This window comes from Liolophura sinensis, chromosome 7 (assembly GCF_032854445.1).
Source record: "Liolophura sinensis isolate JHLJ2023 chromosome 7, CUHK_Ljap_v2, whole genome shotgun sequence".
NCBI lineage: Eukaryota > Metazoa > Mollusca > Polyplacophora > Chitonida > Chitonidae > Liolophura > Liolophura sinensis.
The window spans coordinates 24,864,875-24,885,893 of NC_088301.1; the positions used below are offsets into that span (position 1 = coordinate 24,864,875).

The 21,019-nt window shown below is 38.2% G+C and overlaps 2 protein-coding genes across 2 annotated transcripts; both read right to left on the reverse strand.

The window, feature by feature from the left end:
- Positions 1-764: 764 nt before the first annotated feature.
- Positions 765-12,538, reverse strand: LOC135470770 (fructosamine-3-kinase-like). Its single transcript, XM_064749810.1, has 9 exons — positions 12,414-12,538; positions 11,476-11,646; positions 10,380-10,463; positions 9,543-9,649; positions 7,656-7,821; positions 6,829-6,879; positions 5,040-5,181; positions 3,945-4,122; positions 765-1,702 (listed from the first exon to the last, which is right to left on the reverse strand). The coding sequence occupies exons 1-9, from the start codon at positions 12,423-12,425 to the stop codon at positions 1,603-1,605; spliced, it is 1,011 nt and encodes a 336-aa protein (XP_064605880.1). The 5' UTR covers positions 12,426-12,538; the 3' UTR covers positions 765-1,602.
- A 1,426-nt stretch (positions 12,539-13,964) lies between these two features.
- On the reverse strand, positions 13,965-21,015 carry LOC135470405 (EARP-interacting protein homolog). The gene is made up of 9 exons (XM_064749327.1): positions 20,974-21,015; positions 19,728-19,811; positions 19,347-19,479; positions 18,935-19,082; positions 18,258-18,357; positions 17,904-18,040; positions 17,102-17,269; positions 15,833-15,997; positions 13,965-15,397 (listed from the first exon to the last, which is right to left on the reverse strand). Exons 1-9 carry the CDS (start codon positions 21,013-21,015, stop codon positions 15,223-15,225), a joined length of 1,152 nt encoding a protein of 383 aa, XP_064605397.1. The 3' UTR covers positions 13,965-15,222.
- Between the last annotated feature and the right edge of the window lie 4 nt (positions 21,016-21,019).

Here is a 21,019-nt window from a genome sequence, read left to right on the forward strand (position 1 = left end):
TATTTATTTCAATGGAGAATCCTGTTTAGCCCCTGAGACAAGTTAATATTTCAACCCTTGGTTGTAAAAGTGACTATCATGTAAGTAAATACATGAAATAAATAAATAAATCAGCACCATAAATGTTGTGGTATAACTGTCATCATTTTCTCAACTGAAACTGAAAGCACAGGCAACTCAATGAAATCACAGGCAACTCAAAGAAAGTACAGGCAACTCACTGAGAGCACAGGCAACTCACTGAAAGCACAAGCGACTCAATTTTTAATTTTATTGCATTATAAAAGGCTACTGCACAGAGAGTAAAACCAGAGCATGTCATAATCATCCGATATCAGTATGTAGTAAATATAAAGGAAAAAGGATAATCAAAACTAACTGGGAATGTGATAATAATTTACGACAAATTATGTATAAACGCATATGATTTGATAATTAAATTTAAAATACATAGTAAATCCTTGTTCAAAATTTATCATAACATGATATGTTAGGAAATCAGTCATATCTTCTAACAGCCTAGTCGCCCAATACCTTAGTTCGAATCATCTACAGTTTAAGACAATTATCCTAAGGTATGGATAACACAATAATGTTAAAGTACCACACACACACACACACACAAAAAAAACAAACAAACATTAAACAAAAACACAATAACATTAAAGTAACACACACACACACACAAAAAAAAACAAACAAACAAACATTAAACAAAAACATAATAACATTAGAGTAACACACACACACACAAAAACCCCAAACATTAAACATTAAACAAAAACTTGACATTTAAAATGTAAGTGCTTCATGCAAAAATACACCAAGTACTTAGCCTTGACTGGATAACAATGAATATGTCATATAAAAGCAAATGCTGGAAAATGTGTAATGCAAATCATCCAATCCAAATTGGATAAAACTAATGCAAATATAATTGCAGTTAAGAGCACAATCAATGACAAAAATGTTTATCATAAATATTTATACATTAACACAGTGTTCAAGAATATGCAAGTCAGATATAACATTTAATCCTGATATATAGTCAGCTCATAAAATGTCCATAAACTAGAACTGGGCTGATCTCTTAATTTCATTAGTTAAATTTGATAGTGGAACAGAGCTATCATGTCAAGCAAATTTTTAAAGAGCATGCAGAAAAGATGTAAGATTGTAAATGTCAGGATTTTATTGATTTATTTATTTACACGATTGGTGTTTTATGCAGTGCACCAGAATATTTTATTTATTCAGCGGCAGATAGCAATATGGTGGGAAGAAATATAGCAAATTTAACCCAGGCAAAACAGACCTTGAACAAAATTTCAGGCGAAACAAAATTAAATTTAAAGTTTTAGTAGTTAAGAAACTCTTTTTGGAAAAGTAACCAGAGTGTGTTTTCAAATATAACAGTTTTACTCCTCTTTAGCACCTAAAACTTCTGCAAATATCAGCACTTTACCCATTTAACCCCTGATTATTTATCATCTTCTGCTCCTTGCAAAAAAACTTCACAGCTATGAATGAATTACATATGTATAAGCACCAATCCATGCCCTTCGTCTTGCATTAAAATTCGCAGATCAGTGAGTCATTTGATCAAAATCCCACTGTCAATAGCTTCTGTAAAGTGGTCACTGCCAGAAACTTGTCTTCTCTCTGCTCGTCACCATCCCAAGAACCAGGGGGAAAGTGATTCCTGAAACACAGATTTTCCGCATTTAATAATACTTTAATGTTTGATAACTGGAATTCAGTTCCAGGTCAGCTATTATTTGAGTAGGTTTTACATGTGGTTTAAGGGTGTGAACTGTTTGATACACCATGTTGTTCTAAAGTCGAAGACAATCTCAATGTCTTTATCTACGTGTAGAAAAACCACACCATTTGTATATATTTGTTATTTTGGGCTAACCTATATTCAAAACAGGAGATAGCTGATTTGATCTACCTTAATTCCTCAACTGTCATGCAAATGAGAGAGCAACATTCAGTGAAATTTATGCATATTTTCAACATGATTTTGGAAACAGGCGCTCCTTTGACGTGAGTTGGGGGGCAGTTTCATAGTTGACAGTAATAAGTTTGACAGTTTCGCAGTAATGTGTCCTTTCTAGATAGATATTATGCTTTGTTGATCTCAGAACAAAAATTCATCAATATATATAAAACAAGATAAAGCATTGTGTAGTATGAAAAGTGAAGCTACATAAATTTATACATAGGAAAAGGAACAACACAAACAATAGTGCTGTCCCTGCAACTGTCTCAACCAGCAGGAAAAGTAGGGTAGTGGGAGACGGCCTATTACCCACCCCTTCCTGCCCCCATGTTGGCTGGAACCCTCTATACACACGTACAGAGAACAAACCAAGTGAGTGGGAGATGGACCATTATCCACCCCTTAATGCTCATGTAAATTTTAGGCCTAAACATACCACATTTAGATTCTAAACAAGTAAAGTTAAGAGAGATGGGATATTATCTAGATGGTTGATTTAATGAAAGCTTACATGCATACATGTACATTTCAGTTGTTGTTCGCAGATAACAGTAATTTGAAGTAATGTGATTGAAAGCTTGATAGGGAAGGGGTTTCTTTTATGTGGGTTGGGAGGCAGTTTCATAGTTTGATGCCTGTATGTGCCAAACTTTCTGTCATAGAATTTGTCCTTGCTAGATAGATATTATGGTGTGCCGATCTCAGAACAATATTGTACTACTGTTTGTTTGGAGGGAAAAGTTGTTTAATATAGTTTGGACAGAGATTATGTAATGTTTAATAAATGATACAAAGAATTTTAGTCTTGAAAATAAAGTTGTTTCAGATGGTTTCTTGTAGAACTGAACAAGCAGCTCTTGTCTGTAACTTGGCTATGCGTTTCCTATGTTAAGCTGAACAGTTTCCCCATACAGAATAGCAATAATCAAAGTGAGGCAGAACATAAGACTTATAGAAAATATCCCTACAGTGACATGTTAGAAGAGCTCTCTTCCTTTGTAGAATCCCTAACAATTTAGAAACCTTTTTACGCAAATTTTTGATTTGTATGTTCCAGGAAAGATGTTCATCAATATAAATACCAAGCAGTTTAGCATTACTGACCCGTTTGAGTTTGTTTCCATCAAGCATAACAGAGAAATGAACGTGTTTGATTAACTGCAGCCGTTGCCTGGAGCCCAATATCATGTATTTAGATTTTTGGGTATTAATGAAGATGAGGTTTTTGTCGCACCAGTCTTTAGTGCAATTAAGGCTTAAGATTGCACTTAGTGTCAGACATATTGCCAGAGGAGCTATATATAGTTGTGTCATCAGTAAAGTTGTCAGTAGAATTGCCACTGTTTTTTATAAATAAACAGTAAATCATTTATACATTTATACATAGAATAAAGAGTGAAGGTTTTAATATGGAGCTTTGCAAGACACCGGCCTTACATCAAACTTTTCCAATTTACTCCATTCCTTGAAGCTTTATACATTATTATATACTGTACAGATATTGTATTTTATAACAGTGGGCTCTCTCATGTCACATAACATCAGCATAAAATTACATGCATTTAATTTTATTAAATTTAACGGAAGCTAGAAGCCCACCCATGAGTTTACCAACTTCTGCCACAGCTAACTTTAGGTATTCCCTGCAATAGACAAGGGGACATTACTCTGCATGTCTCGCAATACAGACAAGGGGACATTACTCTGCATGTCTGTCCTATCTATCAATGGTGAAGAATTAGCTAACAAATTCCTGATCAGTATGACTATCAAAGTTTAATGGATTAACCTGTGAATAAAGTTTCAACCAAATCCCTGCATAACTTCAATATTAAGTTAATTTTTTAAGTCGCTGAAACACAGACAGACAGACAAATAAAGAGCAATAAAATGCATGACCTGTTTGGTGGACGTAGCAGTACATATCAACAAATTTTACCAGTGGTTAATATGGTGATATAGCTGATAAAGCTTAGCTCTGTTCTCAAAGCCCTTGGCTTTAGGGATGATTTCATGATAACTGGAGAAGAAGTCCTTCCAGTACGGGTTATCACACAAACTGGGTAGAGCTAGGTCAAATTCAGAGTGTCCATAGAAACAGCCAGGGTCAAACATCACTGTATTGAAAAAAATAAACAGTAAAAGTAAAAAGTTTATCAATTTTTTAATGATAATTTACACTTTATTTGAGAATATTCCAGAGATATGATTATCTGTATTAAGACAACAGAATACGGTTTACATAATTTTATACATGAATGAGTGGGTGAGTGCTTGGGGTTTAACATCGTACTCAGCAATTTTTCAGTCATATGACGACGAAGGAATCCTTAAGGTGTATGTAATGTACCTCCTTGTTGCAGGACGGATTTCCACCGCTCTTTTATCTAGTGCTGCTTCACTGAGATGACTTACCACAGACAAGTAAGCCGCCCCGCCCGAGCCATTATACTGATATGGGTCAACCAGTCGTTGCACTATCCCCTTCATGCTGAACGCCAAGCGAGGAAATTACAACCTCCTCTTTAAAAGTCTTAGGTGTGACTTGACCCGGGATTGATCCTGGATCTACTGCTCCTGAAGCGGACGCTCTACCAACTGTGTTATCTGGGCCAGTCATTTTATATATGAAAATAACGAAATCTTTGTTTGCATCAAGGGATCAGTCTAGGACCTACTAACAAAGAAAGTATTTGTTTAACAGCCGTGAAAAGTTATGCATATATTAAAAATAAGTAACAATAATAGTGAAATGCAGTTTTTGCGAAATGGCTTCTTGATCACATCCACGTGTAATTATGACAATCTGAACAGCATTTCAAAGCACAACAACGTGACAACTACACACATAAATCATGATGGTGAGTGAGTGAGCGCTTGTGGTTTGACGTCATACTTAACAATTTTTCAGTCACATGATGACGAAGGAGGTCTTAGGGGTGACCCGACCCAGATATCTACCATTCCCGAAGTGGACACTCTTCCAACAGTGCTAAATCATAATAGATGTATTAGATAGAACGGTTGTACACACCTACTTCCCCATTTACTTCTCCCAGATTCTCATCCCACAAGTCTGCATGTAACAATGATGGTTTCACTTCTACTTCCTTGAAGAACTTTGTCAATTTTGGAAGAAGATGATTCCACAATTCAATGACTTCTCGCTCCCCATACTGAAACACACAAGTTTCTGACTTACTCACACCTGGGGCCTCCGTGGCTCAGTCGGTTAGCGTGCTAGCGCAGTGTAATGACCCAGGAGCCTCTCACCAATGCGGGCCGCTGTTAAGTCCAGCTCATGCTGGCTTCCTCTCCGGCCATACGTGGGAAGGTCTACCAGCAACCTGCGTATGGTTATGGGTTTCCCCTGGGCTCTGCCTGGTTTTCACCCACCATAATGCTGGCCGCTGTGGTATAAATGAAATATTCTTGAGTACGGCGTAAAACAACAATCAAATAAATCAAATAAATACTTACACATGTAATTAGAAATTACAGGCATAAAGTTGAGCATCACACAAAAAAGTGGGCGAAAGAAACCGGAATGCCAATATTTTATACATGTAGCTATCACAAATACTTACGTAGTGCACTGAAAAGAACTTTCAGTTATAAAAAATATAACAGATTTGGTAGCAATTAAGGCTGCCTTCAGCTCAATACATTAATTTCTTTAACATTTACTTTAACCAGAGCTCAATACATTGAGAGCTGTACTTTTTGAGAAGTGGATGGAGGAGACCAGAGGAAACCAAAGTAGGCAAATGAAACCAGAGTAGGCAAAGCAAAGCAGTGTAGGTAGAGCAAACTAGAGTAGGCAGGGCAAACCAGAGTAGGCAGAACAAACCAGAGTATGCAGGGCAAACCAGAGTAGGCAGAACAAACGAGTGTAGGTAGAGCAAATAAGAGTAGGCATGGCAAACCAGAGTAGGCAGAACAAACCAGAGTAGGTAAAGCAAACAAGAGCAGGCATGGGAAACTAGAATAGGCAGAGCAAAACAGAGTAGGCAGAGCAAACCAGAGTAGGCAGAGCAAATCAGAGTAAGCAAAGCAAACCAGAGTGCCAGAAGTTAATCACTGTCCCTTGCCAAATACCTCACAAAGCTCCTGATTTAAAGCCACAGATAAGCCACTGTTTTATACATGGAGTTTTCACAAATATGGTGGTGCAGTGAAGAAAACTTATGGCATGGATAAAAGCCAAAACAGAATTGGTAGCAAAGGCTGCCCAAGAGCTCACTTGTAGGAGACACATTAATGCAAATCATCAGTACTTTATCATTTACTGTAACTTGGATTCCACCACACAAAAAGAGACAATCATGAATTTTGTGAATGATGGTAATTAACATCAATGATGGAAACACCCACTTCATGTCATAGAGCTTTAGATGTATGCAAAATCTGAGCTCAATACCTGCTATACGTTTTGAGATACCATCCTTAACATTTACCTTAACACTGCTTTAACTGATATTGGATGCTTGGGGTATGACATAATCTCCATCTGTACAAGCCACCTAAAATGATCACCTTTAACTTTAAATGTTGAACGGGATGCTGAGCTAAGCCAAACGACCAAGCTCAAACAAACAAATAGGTCAGATAGGGAACAGTTTGTCCTCTTGACCTGAAATGACATTATCTTTGAGTCGTTCTAATTTGACTGTGGCTTTACGTTGTGAGGATGTCAGGTAATTAACAAAGGAGTGTTATACAACAGTCAAATTAATAAAACCATTTCTGTTTGGGAGGTTATTATGCCATGACGTCAAAAATTTTATATGAACAAAATTGAACACACTTTTTTTAATACATACATTTGATTCTAACAGAGATATCTGTGTTTGCATCTTACGTGCCCAATAATCCTGAAAGAGAAACAGGAGAACAAATCTGAATTACACTTACATGTACTTACCTTTTTATCTATTTACATATTTATTTATTTACTTGATGTTTTGTGCTGTACTCCAGATTCATTCTCTTAAGGGACATAGCATAGCATTTAATGTACACATATATGAACCTAACTTGTTATAAAATAAATGTTGCAAAAACAGTTAATCAGTCTTGACTATCTGATCACAGTATATTCAAATGTAGACATAAATAAACTTAATATAATAAACTCATGATAACGCTTTAATCAATTACTATTACATGAGGGTATTACGCCCACAGTCAGATAGGTTAAATCTTGTCCTTGAACATTCAACTGGAACAAAATCTGCATGAGCTGGATTTGAACACATCACCTTGGGGCTTAATTGGGCTTTGGATAGTGCTGCATTCATTTATAAAACAGTTGGCCAGGCAGTGCCAAGTTTATTAACCTTTGTCCCATTATGACATTTCAATAGCAGACCCGATAAGTAATTTGCATGTTTTTATATTTATTTATTTATTTACTTGATAGGTGTATCTTTAATGTCTTACTCAAGAAATTTCCACTCCCGTGCCAGAGCTCAGATTTTTTTGGTGGAGTGCCAGATATCTGATAAAACCCTGAATGAAAAGTCGAAACCCAGCTGGTGAGGACACAAATGGCTGGTGCTGATGTGAAAAATGTTTAAGCTATATGAGGACGAAAGTTAATACATGCATATTCATGGACATATTGTTGAAACTTAATTAGGAAATGTACCAGCCAGTTATCTGTCCATGTTGTGTCTTGCAGAATAAACCCATTGCTGGTCACAATGTCAAACCCAAACTTGTCCACATACAGCCCTACTCCTGCTGTCTGGTGATGTATACTACCTTCAGTTGCCTCCCCTTTTCTCCCACGTTTTTCATTGGCCAAATGTAATCTACAACAGAGATGCTGACAGACTAACACCTAAAAACATTAACATTAACAAACATGATTTATTGATTTTTATTTAACTGACGGTTCACTTACATGATGGAGAGGTGAGGTTTATGGTCGAAAGCAAATGGATTGCCCAGGGTAATTAACCACTGAACCTTTGACAATTTACCGATGGACATGTCATACAAATATTCACACCATATTGATGGAAGACAAGTGGCCTTCAAAACTCTACACCCTAGACATCATAAACTTCTACACAAATCTTGTCCATCGTTTACAGTCACAACAGACCAGGAACAGAGAGCGTAAAATGACAAATATCCCCGAAAAAAGAACATCAATCTGCGGTCATCACAAAAGAGCTAATAAAAAATCACTTTATAAAGTCTGGATTTGTTACGAATAGCTAGATAGGCATCTCATTAGGCCTTGAGATATGTACAATGAGATACTCTTTATACAGTGTTTTCAAGACCTACTGAATAATTATTGAAACTATAACCTGAAAATGTACAGAAAATGGCGTAAAAGTGTATTTCAAGAGAAAATAAATGTTACAAAATATATTTTTTTAGGCTGTGAAACTTGAATTTTCTAGTCAGATATCATCCTACCTCACAAACAAACCTCAAACCACTTTTCTAATCTCAACTCTCCAAAAATGAGTATTTTTAGCCATGGGTGAAGTTTTACCTTTGGTTTATTTATTTAATTGGGGGGCCTCCGTGGTTCAGTCGGTTAGCGCGCTAGCACAGCGTAATGACCCAGAAGCCTCTCACCAATGCGGTCGCTGTGAGTTCAAGTCCAGCTTATGCTGGCTTCCTCTCCGGCCGTAAGTTGGAAGGTCTGCCAGCAACCTGCGGATGGTCGTGGGTTTCCCCCGGGCTCTGCCCGGTTTCCACCCACCATAATGCTGACCGCTGTCGTATAAGTGAAATATTCTTGAGTACGGCGTAAAACACCAATCAAATAAATAAATAAATAAATTTATTTGATTTGTGTTGTACACCGTACTCAAGAATATTTCACTTATAGGAAGGCGGCTAACATTATGGTGGGAGGAAACCAGGCAGAGCCCAGGGGGAAACCCACGACCATCCACAGGTTGCTGGAAGGCCTTCCCATGTACAGCCGGAGAGAAAGCCAGCATGAGCTGGACGAACTCACAGTGACATTTACCTTTGATCATAGGTCAGGCATGCAGACCAGGTTATTATTTAATACAAAATTATACAATACACATTACAAAATATCTAGGTAGTATTCATGTCTTAGAGAATGAAGACATCTTAATATTCTTGCTACAATTACATATATATTGGCTAATATGAGCAGACCAAGTGTCCCCAAAATTAGAAGAAATAGGGTGAGTTGATTATGGTGTGGGTGGACATTTCAGGTATTTGTCACAATCAGTAAAGCCATTTGGTTACAATTTCAATAACAATGTACCTATATATACATACTGGGCCAAGCTGGTTAACAGGCCAGCGCAGCGTAATGACCCAGGAGGGCTTCTCACTAATGAGGTCACTGCGAGTTCAAGTCCAGCTCCTGCTGGCTTCCTCTCCAGTTGTACGTGGGAAGGTCTGTCAGCAACCTGCGGATGATCATAGGTTTTCCTCCCACTATAATGCTGGCCGCCGCTGTATAAGTGAAATATTCTTGAATACGCCATAAAACGCCAATCAAACAAATAAATATATAGATACTTACTGAGCGATGCTCAGGCCTAGTTTGGAGAAGCTTTTCTGGTCCTGAAGGGCTGTTAGCTCCAAATACTCCATCAGCAAGGCACATCCCTTTGTTGGCAAAGCAACAACCTGCACTAGCATAAAAATTTACATGAACATATTGAAAAAATTTTTTTTCTTGAAAATTTAAAATAAATCATTTTGCATCGTGCATACTGTAAATGTATACCTACATGAAAGAGAAAAAAATTTCTGAATAAAACAATCTAATATCCTGTACTGCTTACATTAAAACTCCTTCCCGTATGCAACAAAATATTGTGATGTACATAATGTATTTATTAATTTCATTTCATGTTTGGAGAGGTACTGAAGAATATTTCACGCTCATTATGTCATTCAGACTGACATGTAGGGAAGGTGTAATGAAGGCTGGTGGGGGGGGGGGGGGGAGGTGTCAGGGGGACCTGGCAGCTTACCAAGTAACTAACAAATTACCTGATGTAAGGCTGCAGCCAAAGTGAATGTAGGATCTTTTTGATGACAGCCGTGTAGATGTGTTACACCTCAACACTGCTTGTGATGAATAAGCATTTTCCAGGCACACACAGAGAACATGTGAAGCACCTTACCTATATTGCATTGGTGTACCGCTTCGGTGGCCTAATTAGTAAAGCAAAGTTGGGAGACCTCGGATCAAACCTGGGTCAAGTCACACCAAAAAATGTGTTTTTGAAAAATTGCTAAGTACGACGTTAAACCCCAAGCATTCATTTCATTCATTCATTCATTCACTCATTCCACTGATGTATAAGATGCTACATTGGTGATGCATGATAATGAGGTTATATACCAATACCTTAATAGGACATGGGACTTTTACAATATCTGCTTTCCTCAGTTCTTCTAAGCTTGCAAATTCACCATGAAACATCTGTCTGGCCTTCATAGAAAAATGAAAGACAGGAGAAAAAGAATGTGTGTGATTAATTTACATTCAATTATGCCAACATCGCATATAATAACATGTACTTGTTAACCTCCGTTAGTATGATCACAAACTGATTCATGCAGATTAAGTAAATAATAATGGGAAAGTTTGTCAGAAACTTGCAAAGATCAGTTGTATACGCCGGGCACTCCAGTTCAGTGGTTTATGCCGGGCACTCCAGTTCAGTGGTTTATGCCGAGCACTCCAGTTCAGTGGTTTATGCCGAGCACTCCAGTTCAGTGATTTATGCCGGGCACTCCAGTTCAGTGGTTTATGCCGAGCACTCCAGTTCAGTGGTTTATGCCGGGCACTCCAGTTCAGTGGTTTATGCCGAGTGCTCCAGTTCAGTGGTTTATGCAGGGCACTCCAGTTCAGTGGTTTATGCCGGGCACTCCAGTTCAGTGGTTTAAGCCGGGCACTCCAGTGTCCCCTACTCGCGTATGTATCTCACTCTCATAATATAAGCGAAAAATTTTGAGTATTGAGTTAAACCACAATCAAATAAATAACGAAATATATTTAAGAATTTTGACCGTGGTTACTTTGTATGTGCCACTATAGGCATAATTAGGGAATTAAACATAGAGTGTGATTACTTCGTCACACTTAAAATTTGATATAAAAAATGCTCTTTCAAAAGCATAAAATGACACTTTTGTAAGCAACACAGTTTCTTTATGGATGACAACTTCTGATTTATTTCTTGCAACATTTCGATGTACATTCTAACAATGATATAAAGCATGTCACAAAGCTAACGATGTACATCGAATATGCCGCAAAAAATAAATCAGAAGCTGTTATCCATACAGAAACTTTGTGTTGTTGCTCTGTCAACTTCTATATGCCTCTCAAAGAGCTTTCAGAGTTGTTCATAAGGTGAAAGAATCAGTCGGAATTAAGTACAATGTGGCACTTGAAAAATAATAACCATTAGGTGAAATACAGCACCATAATTGTTTACCTGTGGTCTGTCACTCAGTTTGACAAACACATCACCCTTGTCCGTCTGGTAGACACCATTCTGATTGACCATTCCACCTGGACAACTTCTCTTAAACTGGACAGACTCTGTCTCCATGATATCACAGATAGCCTGTTCCACCTCATTCTGTGTGTCTTCATCAGGCTGGATCTGCATGAACATATATATATATATATATATATATATATATATATATTAATTTTATTACATTAAATTACTGAGGTTCCAATTCACAGAAGCCTTTCACCAGTGCAATCGTTACCAGCAACATGTGGATGAATGTGGGTTTCCCCCAGACTCTCCCCAGTTTCCTCCCACCATAATGCTGGCTGCAATTGCATAAATTAAATACTATCTAGTATGGTGTAAAAGTCCAATCAAATAAATAACATACATTAAAATTTTTACTTGGGTATACAGGACATGGATGGGTGGTAATGTGATGTAAAAATAAGGTAACTGACATCACAGAGATGAAAAGCTTTTAGAAAATGAGGAGTCTATTCTACCCCCATGTTCTACCCCAGTCTACTGGTCTGAGCAGGCTTAATGAGTGTGTACCGGTACTGCAAAGAAATGATATTTTGTAAGCCAGATCAGTCTCACCACAGAGATTTACACAGAGATCATGTATTCACAGACGTAAAAAGTGGTTCAGGATAAACTGAATGGCTCTTCCTTAACTTAATACCCCTCCCCTCACCCAATAAAGTTTGCTTAAATTAAAGATTAAATCTTTATGATCTAATACATGGTCCTGCTTTCCCTGCACAACGGCATCCAATTCAAACGGGTTACCGAGATCACATGTATGCATGTAGGCTGTATATACTAAACTATACATCACGGCGTGTTATGAGTTGTGTACCAGCGAGTGTGGTAAAAACAGCACCAAACAAGGTTGTTTTCCGGTTTACCTGCTCAGCCATTTGGTACTGACACGCTCGCCACCAATGACACCCGTGACATCTGACAACTTCCTCACACAGGTGTTAAATTTCCAGAGATAAACAAAACATCGGCCAACAACCGCCTGTGCCCTTCGCACTCGCGGCCCAAAAAAAAAATTAAATTACCTCCCTTCGGAAGATTATCTCCCCTTATTCCACTTGTCTCCTCTGCTACATTCATGTCAACCAGAACTTAGGGGACGAAAACGTTACTCCAAACTATTGAAGACAGATCTTTCTTGTTTGGGTTATAAGATGAATCTGCCTTTGTATTTAGTGGAAATATAAACCATGTTTGACAAGACTGGGAAAAATCAGGGATCACACTTAACCAAAAACAAAAAAACAAAACATTAACCCAAAACAAAAGAAGTATAGAACACCACCTCACCCAAAAAAAGAAAACAAACACGTAGAGTTGACATCACAAGAAGCTGTGTAAAAAGGGACATTACGTTTACAGGAATAATCCCACATATCTCCCTTGTTTTATAACATCAGTCAGGTTCATTTATTTATTTATTTATTTATTTGATTGGTGTTTTATGCCGTACTCAAGAATATTTCACTTATACGACGATTGCCAGCATTATGGTGGGTGGAAACCGGGAACAGCCCGGGGGAAACCCACGACCATCCGCAGGTTGCTGACAGACCTTCCCACGTACGGCCGGAGAGGAAGCCAGCATGAGCTGGACTTGAACTCACACTGACTGCATTGGTGAAAGACTCCTGAGTCATTACGTTGCACTAGCGCGCTAACCGAGCCAGGGGGAGTCAGGTTTGGAAATGGAGGAAAACCAAGGCATGGAGGAAACCAAGGTATACCACAGTTGATCCTTTCCTAGTCGATCTTTGCTAACTCAGGTACCTCTTCACATTAAGTTGCAACCAAAGCAGCAAGAGCTGGATTCAAACAAGCAACCTCACTGGTCAAAGGTGTGATATCTTCAGAATTATTTTTTATTCCTTATCTTTTTTTTCTTCCTGATGTTACTCACTAAATCAAATTAAAAGTCTGATACAACGCATAATTGAAATGATGCAAGGATAGACTTTATTTTGTGTATATCTTGCACAAAGCATGTTATAATTTAAATGAATTCTGTACACAACTGACATAAATGAACGACGGTAAAATGGAACAATTAGCACTGAATCTGATGAATTCTTATGACAACATACAATTCTTACTTCATACCAATTCAATACAGATTAAAATATGAAAAAGTATGTATTGGTTAATCATACCAACAGATAACAGGCCAATGGAAATTGCAAATTTACTTTCTTCTACAGTACATGTACTTCAGACACAGAGTACTGAATGTGACACTGGGCATGACACCACACCCAGTATAATGACTGTGACTCCGGACTGGCCAGTATAAGTACCAGCCTGTACTCTTACGCCAATCATCCTGAGTCTCCAAGCTACTCATGAGATGGACATTCTAATCACTAGACAATCACAGTGCAGTCATCATGTTAAAATGTCTACCGGAAAATGTCTACCGGAATGCATGAGGGACAACACTGTACAAGTATTAACAGCAACAATGACAAAGCTTACTTTTATTTCCTGACTTAAGAGATGTTTCATGTCAAACTAATAAATTTTTATTCGAGTTTTGTGAGTGGAGGAAACCAGACAGCAGAGTAAACTACTGCACTTCACCAGATATCTGAGAAACCTGCTGTCTTTTAAACTAAAGCTGACGCAGATAGAGTTTTTTTTTTTTTTGATTGGTGTTTTACGCCGTACTCAAGAATATTTCACTTATACGACGGCGGCCAGCATTATGGTGGGTGGAAACCGGGCAGAGACCGGGGGAAACCCACGACCATCCGCAGGTTGCTGATAGACCTTCCCACGTACGGCCGGAGAGGAAGGCAGCATGGGCTGGTCTTGAACTTACAGCGACCGCATTGGTGAGAGGCTTCTGGGTCATTACGCTGCGCTAGCGCACTAACCGACTGAGCCACGGAGGCCCCCAGATAGAGTTGGATTCACTCCTGCAAATTCGGAACTCGGGGCAGAGATTTAAACAATTACGTTTCATGCCATTAAATTTCCATCTAATAAAATCTTGAAACTTCCATGCGTTACAGAAATTTAACTTTCATAACAGTGCATAACATTTTATGTGACTTTCTATAAAGGACTGAGAACGTAACTTTGCTCTAAGAAAGAACACTTTCACAAAGGCGTCATCGTTGATGAGAAAAGTTGTGAAAAACAGATTTACGATGTTTTGTGAAAGTGGGTCCAGAGTGGTATTTAGGGGATGTCTAGCCTCTAGTTTCCGAGTCCACCAAGGTGGACCAAATGTACAAGTCAATGTACTCAAATCACTGTACTTAGTGACAAAACTTTTTCATAGTTTGTCTGATGGGGAAATAAGGCTATTTCCCCTTGGTCTAGAGGTAGAGGCAGAGACAATGATTCCAAGCATCATTGGTTCAAATCTCGACAGGGTTGCCCCTCTATGTGCAACCAATGCAACAGTTTTGTGTTTCTCTTCATAACATTAAAGAACACAGACTCCAACTGACTGCAACAAGGTAAACAAACAGGTTCAACCTGAGCCAAAAGAAATTTTTGTTTGGTGTAGTGGCTTTAAAGCCTAAGAGATTATTGGTTCAAATTCAACAGTGTCACTCCATCAGATACAACTGTCTGCAATCAATCTGTGCACTCAAGATTGATATACGCCTTACTTAAGTTACATCTGCATTCACTCAGGAAGTATGCTGATTCAAACTGAGTGCAAATTCACAACAAAATCTTGTATTTTTCCGCTCTTGGCACTCTGTTGATAACAACACGACCGTCGTAACTAAGGGAGACAAACACCCAAGGGTCAGCTGTTGACCATTCCACTGCGTAAACACTATCTTCATGCTCTTCATATGTTGCTAGGACACTGTCCTCAATTGGTTCCCTTGTTCTGCAAAAGACAGATTTAACCTCAATAGTAATTGTAATATTACACTTGTAATCAACACTTGGTTACCTGTACTTAGTAAGATAACATATCAAGCTGATCAAAGGCTGTCTTTTAGGATACTACGTAATACATAAAACACAAAGAAGAATATATACATACACACAACATTATGTCCAACTAGTTCGCACAACAGAAGACTATCGATATTTATGTCATTCAAAATATATTCCAATTCATGAAAATATTTTGTGAAACTATGCTTGTATAACTCTTAATGAACAAAGAATGCAGAATGCATTTTCCATAAAAGGCATGTGAATCAGGTTGGAATCAGGTTTTCAAAACTTTGCGTTCAAACTTTAACTCAGTTTCCATATGTCTGATCAAATCAATCACAACTAAAACTAAGTGTTATTAATAAACTGTTTAACTAACCCCTCCTTGACCTCTTCTTCATCCTCACTGTTGTCGTCTTCCTCCACCAGGTGGCCAAACGGCTCGGAAGATAACGTGACCACATTGTTGAGGACTACTCGGCTATCACTGCTTGCCGACAGAACCAACTGGTCATGGAAATGGTTGTACCTTACTGACCACACCCTGCAAAATAAAACAAGGGAGATAACCTTTGACACAATGAGAACGTGAGTGAGCAAGTGAGTGAGTGCTTGGAGTTTAACGTTGTAGTTAACAATTTTTCAGTCGTATGACGACGAAGGAAACCTTAGAGTGCATTTAATGTGCCTCCTTGTTGCAGGACGGATCTCCACCACTCTTTCATCTAGTGTTGCTTCACTAAGACGCCTTACCGAAGGCAAGTAAGCTGCCCCACCTGAGCCATTATACTGATGCTGGTCAACCAGTCATCGCACTATCCCCTTCATGCTGAACACCAGGCGAGGAAGTTACAACTTCCTCTTTTAAGGTCTTAGGTGTGACTTGATCCAGGATTGACCCTGGATCTACCGCTCCCGCAGTGGACGCTCTACCAACTTTGCTATCAAGGCCAGTCCATTGAGAAAGTGAAGCAGAAATCCTGGTGCTGCATCTACCATTGGAATTTATCACTTTAAGAGAACCACAGGGAAACCCTTTAAAATTAAAGTAATCAGCACCAGAAAAAAAATCTCACTGAAAACAAAATCGAAAAAGAATTTTAATTATATTTATTAAATTCATTTTTATAAATGGGAGAAAAATAACTGGTATTAATATATCAAAGCTTTACAAACTATCACATCTAGCGTAAACACCTGAAATTCAGTGGGTACGACATGCTGCAGACTGAAATTTGTGGCCATGTGCCTCTGAGCCAATAACCATGACAACTGTTTAAGTAACCCTTGGGCCTAACACACTGTTAATCTTCTGACACTAGGAATCATTCAAAAGTATTCTTCCATTTGTTTTTTTTTTTTTGTTTTTTTTTTTTGGCATACAGCACACTAAGATAAATCAACTGGACTGACAAACAGTTTCTACAACATGTCACATTTTCCAACACAATACAACATTTACCATTTAGCATTGAATAAGCAAATACGTGTAGATATACATTCAGGAACTTACCCAAAATTAACTTTTTTAACAAGTAATGTGTAAATTAGTCACTTGGACAGACAAAGAGATGCACAGACAAAAACGTCAGTAATATCCTTTGGGATGAGACAGCTTTGAAAACAGACATGTACGACAGCCACTAACCAGTGTGAGTGATCAGACAGAACTTTAAGGGGCTCGCTGGGGTTCCTGACATCCCAGAATCTCACTCTGCAGTCATCCCCACAACTGCTCAAGTAATACTGCTTGTTGGGGTTGAAGTCTATATCCCTCACCAGCTGACCATGGGCGTTCTCTATCGTGTACACCACACTATATAAGGACAGAGAAATATATTTGATTGATTTATTTGATTGGTGTTTTACGCCGTACTCAAGAATATTTCACTTTTACAACGGCGGCCAGCATTATGGTGGGAGGAAACCGGGCAGAGCCCGGGGGAAACCCACGACCATCTGCAGGTTGCTGGCAGACCTTCCCACTTACGGCCGGAAAGGAAGCCAGCATGAGCTGGACTTGAACTCACAGCAACCGCATTGATGGGAGACTCCTGGGTCATTATGCTGTGCTAGCGCGCTGACCAACTGAGCCACAGAGGCCTCCAGAGAAAATATATTAATATAACAAAATATATTTAAAAAAATATATATACATGTTTAACATAATCAAATACACAACTGCATACACGTAGTAATTATATAAACATACCACAGATGCTCATATGCTTCCTTCACTTTTCATGCATAAACCTGAGAGAACAAGTTCAAAATTGTTTTAAATAGCAGCAGTTAGCCCACATAAATAAACTTTAACAAACTTCCACAGATTTTGGGTCATAAATTTTTCGATATCATCAAAATAGTTAATTTGTCCTAATTTGTCCTTTATGAATTAACATCTCATTGCTTTGCCTGGACTGTGGACATGTCAGATTATCAAGACATACTGCATGCTCCTGAGGTCCCAGCCCCGTATTGTTGTGTCATTGGCCGTTGCGATCTGTGAACAATTATGGTGAGGGTTCCACTTCCCACTGGTCAACTTTGGATGGCCTTTGCCCTCCAGAGATGCTGAATCTTTTAACTGAGTGAAAGAATGTCAAATTGAATTAATTACAACACTGAATAATTTATACTTGTTTGTTATTTTCAGCAATTTCTAGTGTTTCACTTTAAAATTTTTTTTTTTACATTAACTTTACACAAAGCCTGTGAGCTCAAAAAAGAGCAAAGTACTGTACTCTTTCTTATGGATTCTCAGTTAAATACAAGCAATACTCAAGAATTTTCCAGAGTTTTACCTTTGCTGTGGCTGAATGAGAGTCCACGTCCCATAATAATATATGACCATCTGCAATTCCTAAAGCTGCTTTGCTGTCTCCTGTTGGATGCCACAGAATGCTGAAAAAAAAAAACGCAATGCTGATAATCAGCTCTACTGAATGAACTCAAAAATTCACTTATTTAGTTGACTGTTGTTGAATGCCATTTTCATTTACACAATGACAGTCAGCCTTGTGGGTGGGGGACACCAGGGTGTCCGGTGAAAATCAACCTTTACCACATTTCGGACAAACCCCTTGAGTTAAAACTGTAGTCAGAGCTGGATCTGACCATGTGACCTCAATGGTCAATGGCCTGGTATTCACAGGGAACCAGCAAATCAACCATCTGAACCAGGGGCCCCCCACTCTAACTCAAGAAAGAGCTGCTGCTGTCAATGCATTGTTAAATACATCTATTTGAGACTGCGGACACCTTACCCCTTTACTCAACTCCCATACAGACTAGCAGTTTATCCAGAGAAAAATAAAATTTGAAAGTATGAGGAAATAAACAACAAAGAATGATATGCTGAGAGCTACACAATATTCTGAAGTTATTCACAGTATATTACACAAAACAAGCTTCACAATGTACAAACAACCCTGGAACAATTTTTCAGTATTAGTGAATCAGAAAGTGTACACAAACACACCTTTTCATATCCCCAAATTCGTCACTGTTGAGGTGACAGACAAGTTCTAAAGGCTGAATGTTGGTAGTAGAGTCATCTGAACTGCTGGTATCAAAGTCTGATGGCAGACGCCACACAGCAGCCTGAATCTCTGTCTTTGCATCACTTGCTGATAATAAAATTGCAACATATGAAAATAAATTTACTTTTTCTCAAGTTGATATAATTAAAAACACATTTAAGACTTCTTCATTTTACATGCAGGTAAAAGAATTGAATTTGTGCATGCTAAATTAATTTAAACGTTTACTAAAACAAGTTTGGGTAACAACATCAACTGGTTAGGTGATGAGGAAATTTTACAATATATTTTAGTAAAAATTAGATATTAAAAAAAAAACTGAAAAAAAAAAAAATGTTACAATTAACTTACTTTTATTGTAGCAAGTTGTGAGGAGATTCTTGTCAAAAGTACAAGAGGAGAGATGCCAGATTTCCCCCTCTCTGTGCATAAATACATTCTTATTGATTACATTATTCTCATCATCAAAGTCTATATGGTGTACCTGTAACATGAAGACAAGACAAATGAGTGAATCTTATCGCTTTTTTCAATGCTGTTAAAATGAATCTATCTTACTGCAATTCTCAGTGTTGTGAGTTTGCAGCCTACTGGTAGAATTGTCTTCACTACAAATCTCAGTTACGTACAATTAGCATTTGAAAGCAACTTTCAAAGATTCAGCACTAGTTAGAAGACATATAAAGAAATATCTATTCAATATCATTTATTCAATATCAATGACATCAGTACCTGGTTTTCTGCCCTCAATGACTGGGTTCCCACCAGGAATCGTATGCTGTCTGTCTCTGCCACCTGTGCAGATAGAGCCCGTGCCTAAAAAAAAAAACTCAATCTTCAAGATCAAGAATATGAATCATAGCTCCTAATTTTTTCACTCAGTGTGCTTTAAAAAAAAAATAATAGAAATTTATGTCATTACCATTTGTGAAAACAAGCAGCATGGAATTTTGTGGTTTTTGAGTGAGTGCTTGGGGTTTAACATCATATGACAACGAAGGAATCCTTAGGGTGTATGTTATGTACCTCTTTGTTGCAGGTAGGATTTCAAACTCTCTTTTATCTAGTGCTGCTTCACTGACGACTTACCAAAGGCAAGTAAGCCGCCCCGCCCGAGCCATCATACTGATACAGGTCAACCAGTCGTTGCACTATCCCCTTCATGCTGAATGCCAAAGCGACGAAGTTACAACTTACTCTTTTAAAGTCTTAGTGACTCGACCAAGGATTGATCCTGGATCTACCGCTCCTGATTGTGGTTTGTGAGTTTAATGCGTTCAGCAAAAGTAGCACGGAAAGTAATACGTGTTCACATGTAAAAAGGGCTGTCCCTTTAATTGTAAAATGCATTACATGTATACATCGGTGTTACGATGTTAAAACAGCTGCTATTCACAGTTTGCAGTGATGTCACAGCTGCTCTGAGCCAATCATCAACACACTCTTTGTTCATGTAATTAAAGTACTGGCGGAATATAATAATTCAACAACATTAAATGTACTACCTCCATATTGTATACTTCTGACATTGGTTTGTTCGTTTGTTTGTTTATTCGTTCGGTTGGTAGACGTCGACTGACAAGGTAAATTTATGTCAGAATGTTAAATAAGGAGGGAGATCATTTAGATCCCTAAATTAGGAATATCAGAATGTGTGTAGCCTTCAAACATGATAGTTTCAGTGTTGTGTGGCACTCTGAACTTCAGGGATCAGCAAAAATCTCCATTTCGCCCATTTAGCTCCATGTTAGTTTTTTACCACCTCCTCCTCCCTGCCAGGAAAACGTGTGTTCGAAACCATGAATGTACTGTCACATAAAACAAGTGCCAAAAACCATTGTAATAATGGAGAAAAACGAAAGACAAATGGCAATAAAGTGGCAAAATAATAAATGCATATGGACCTTGCCAATGTAAATAACATGTAAACAATTTAATTTTATCAATCAGGACAGCTTAACTGCCATTTGACATTCACCTGAAACTCAAGTCCATAAATGACAGGTGCTTCGTCCTCCATGTTG

Bases quoted from the DNA above. Each gene is read 5' to 3' on its own strand.
- LOC135470770 (XM_064749810.1), bottom strand. The intron at 6,880-7,655 runs GTACATTTCCTA...TTTCTCTTTCAG, and splicing joins CATGGACAGATAACTGGCTG to GATTATTGGGCACGTAAGAT. The intron at 5,182-6,828 runs GTATGTATTAAA...TGTGTGTTTCAG, and splicing joins TATCTCTGTTAGAATCAAAT to TATGGGGAGCGAGAAGTCAT.
- LOC135470405 (XM_064749327.1), bottom strand. From the start codon at position 21,015: ATGGAGGACGAAGCACCTGTCATTTATGGACTTGAGTTTCAG. The intron at 19,083-19,346 runs GTAAGTTAATTG...TTTTATTATCAG, and splicing joins CACAACTTGCTACAATAAAA to CAAGTGATGCAAAGACAGAG. The intron at 18,041-18,257 runs GTAAAACTCTGG...TCTTTCACTCAG, and splicing joins CTCATTCAGCCACAGCAAAG to TTAAAAGATTCAGCATCTCT.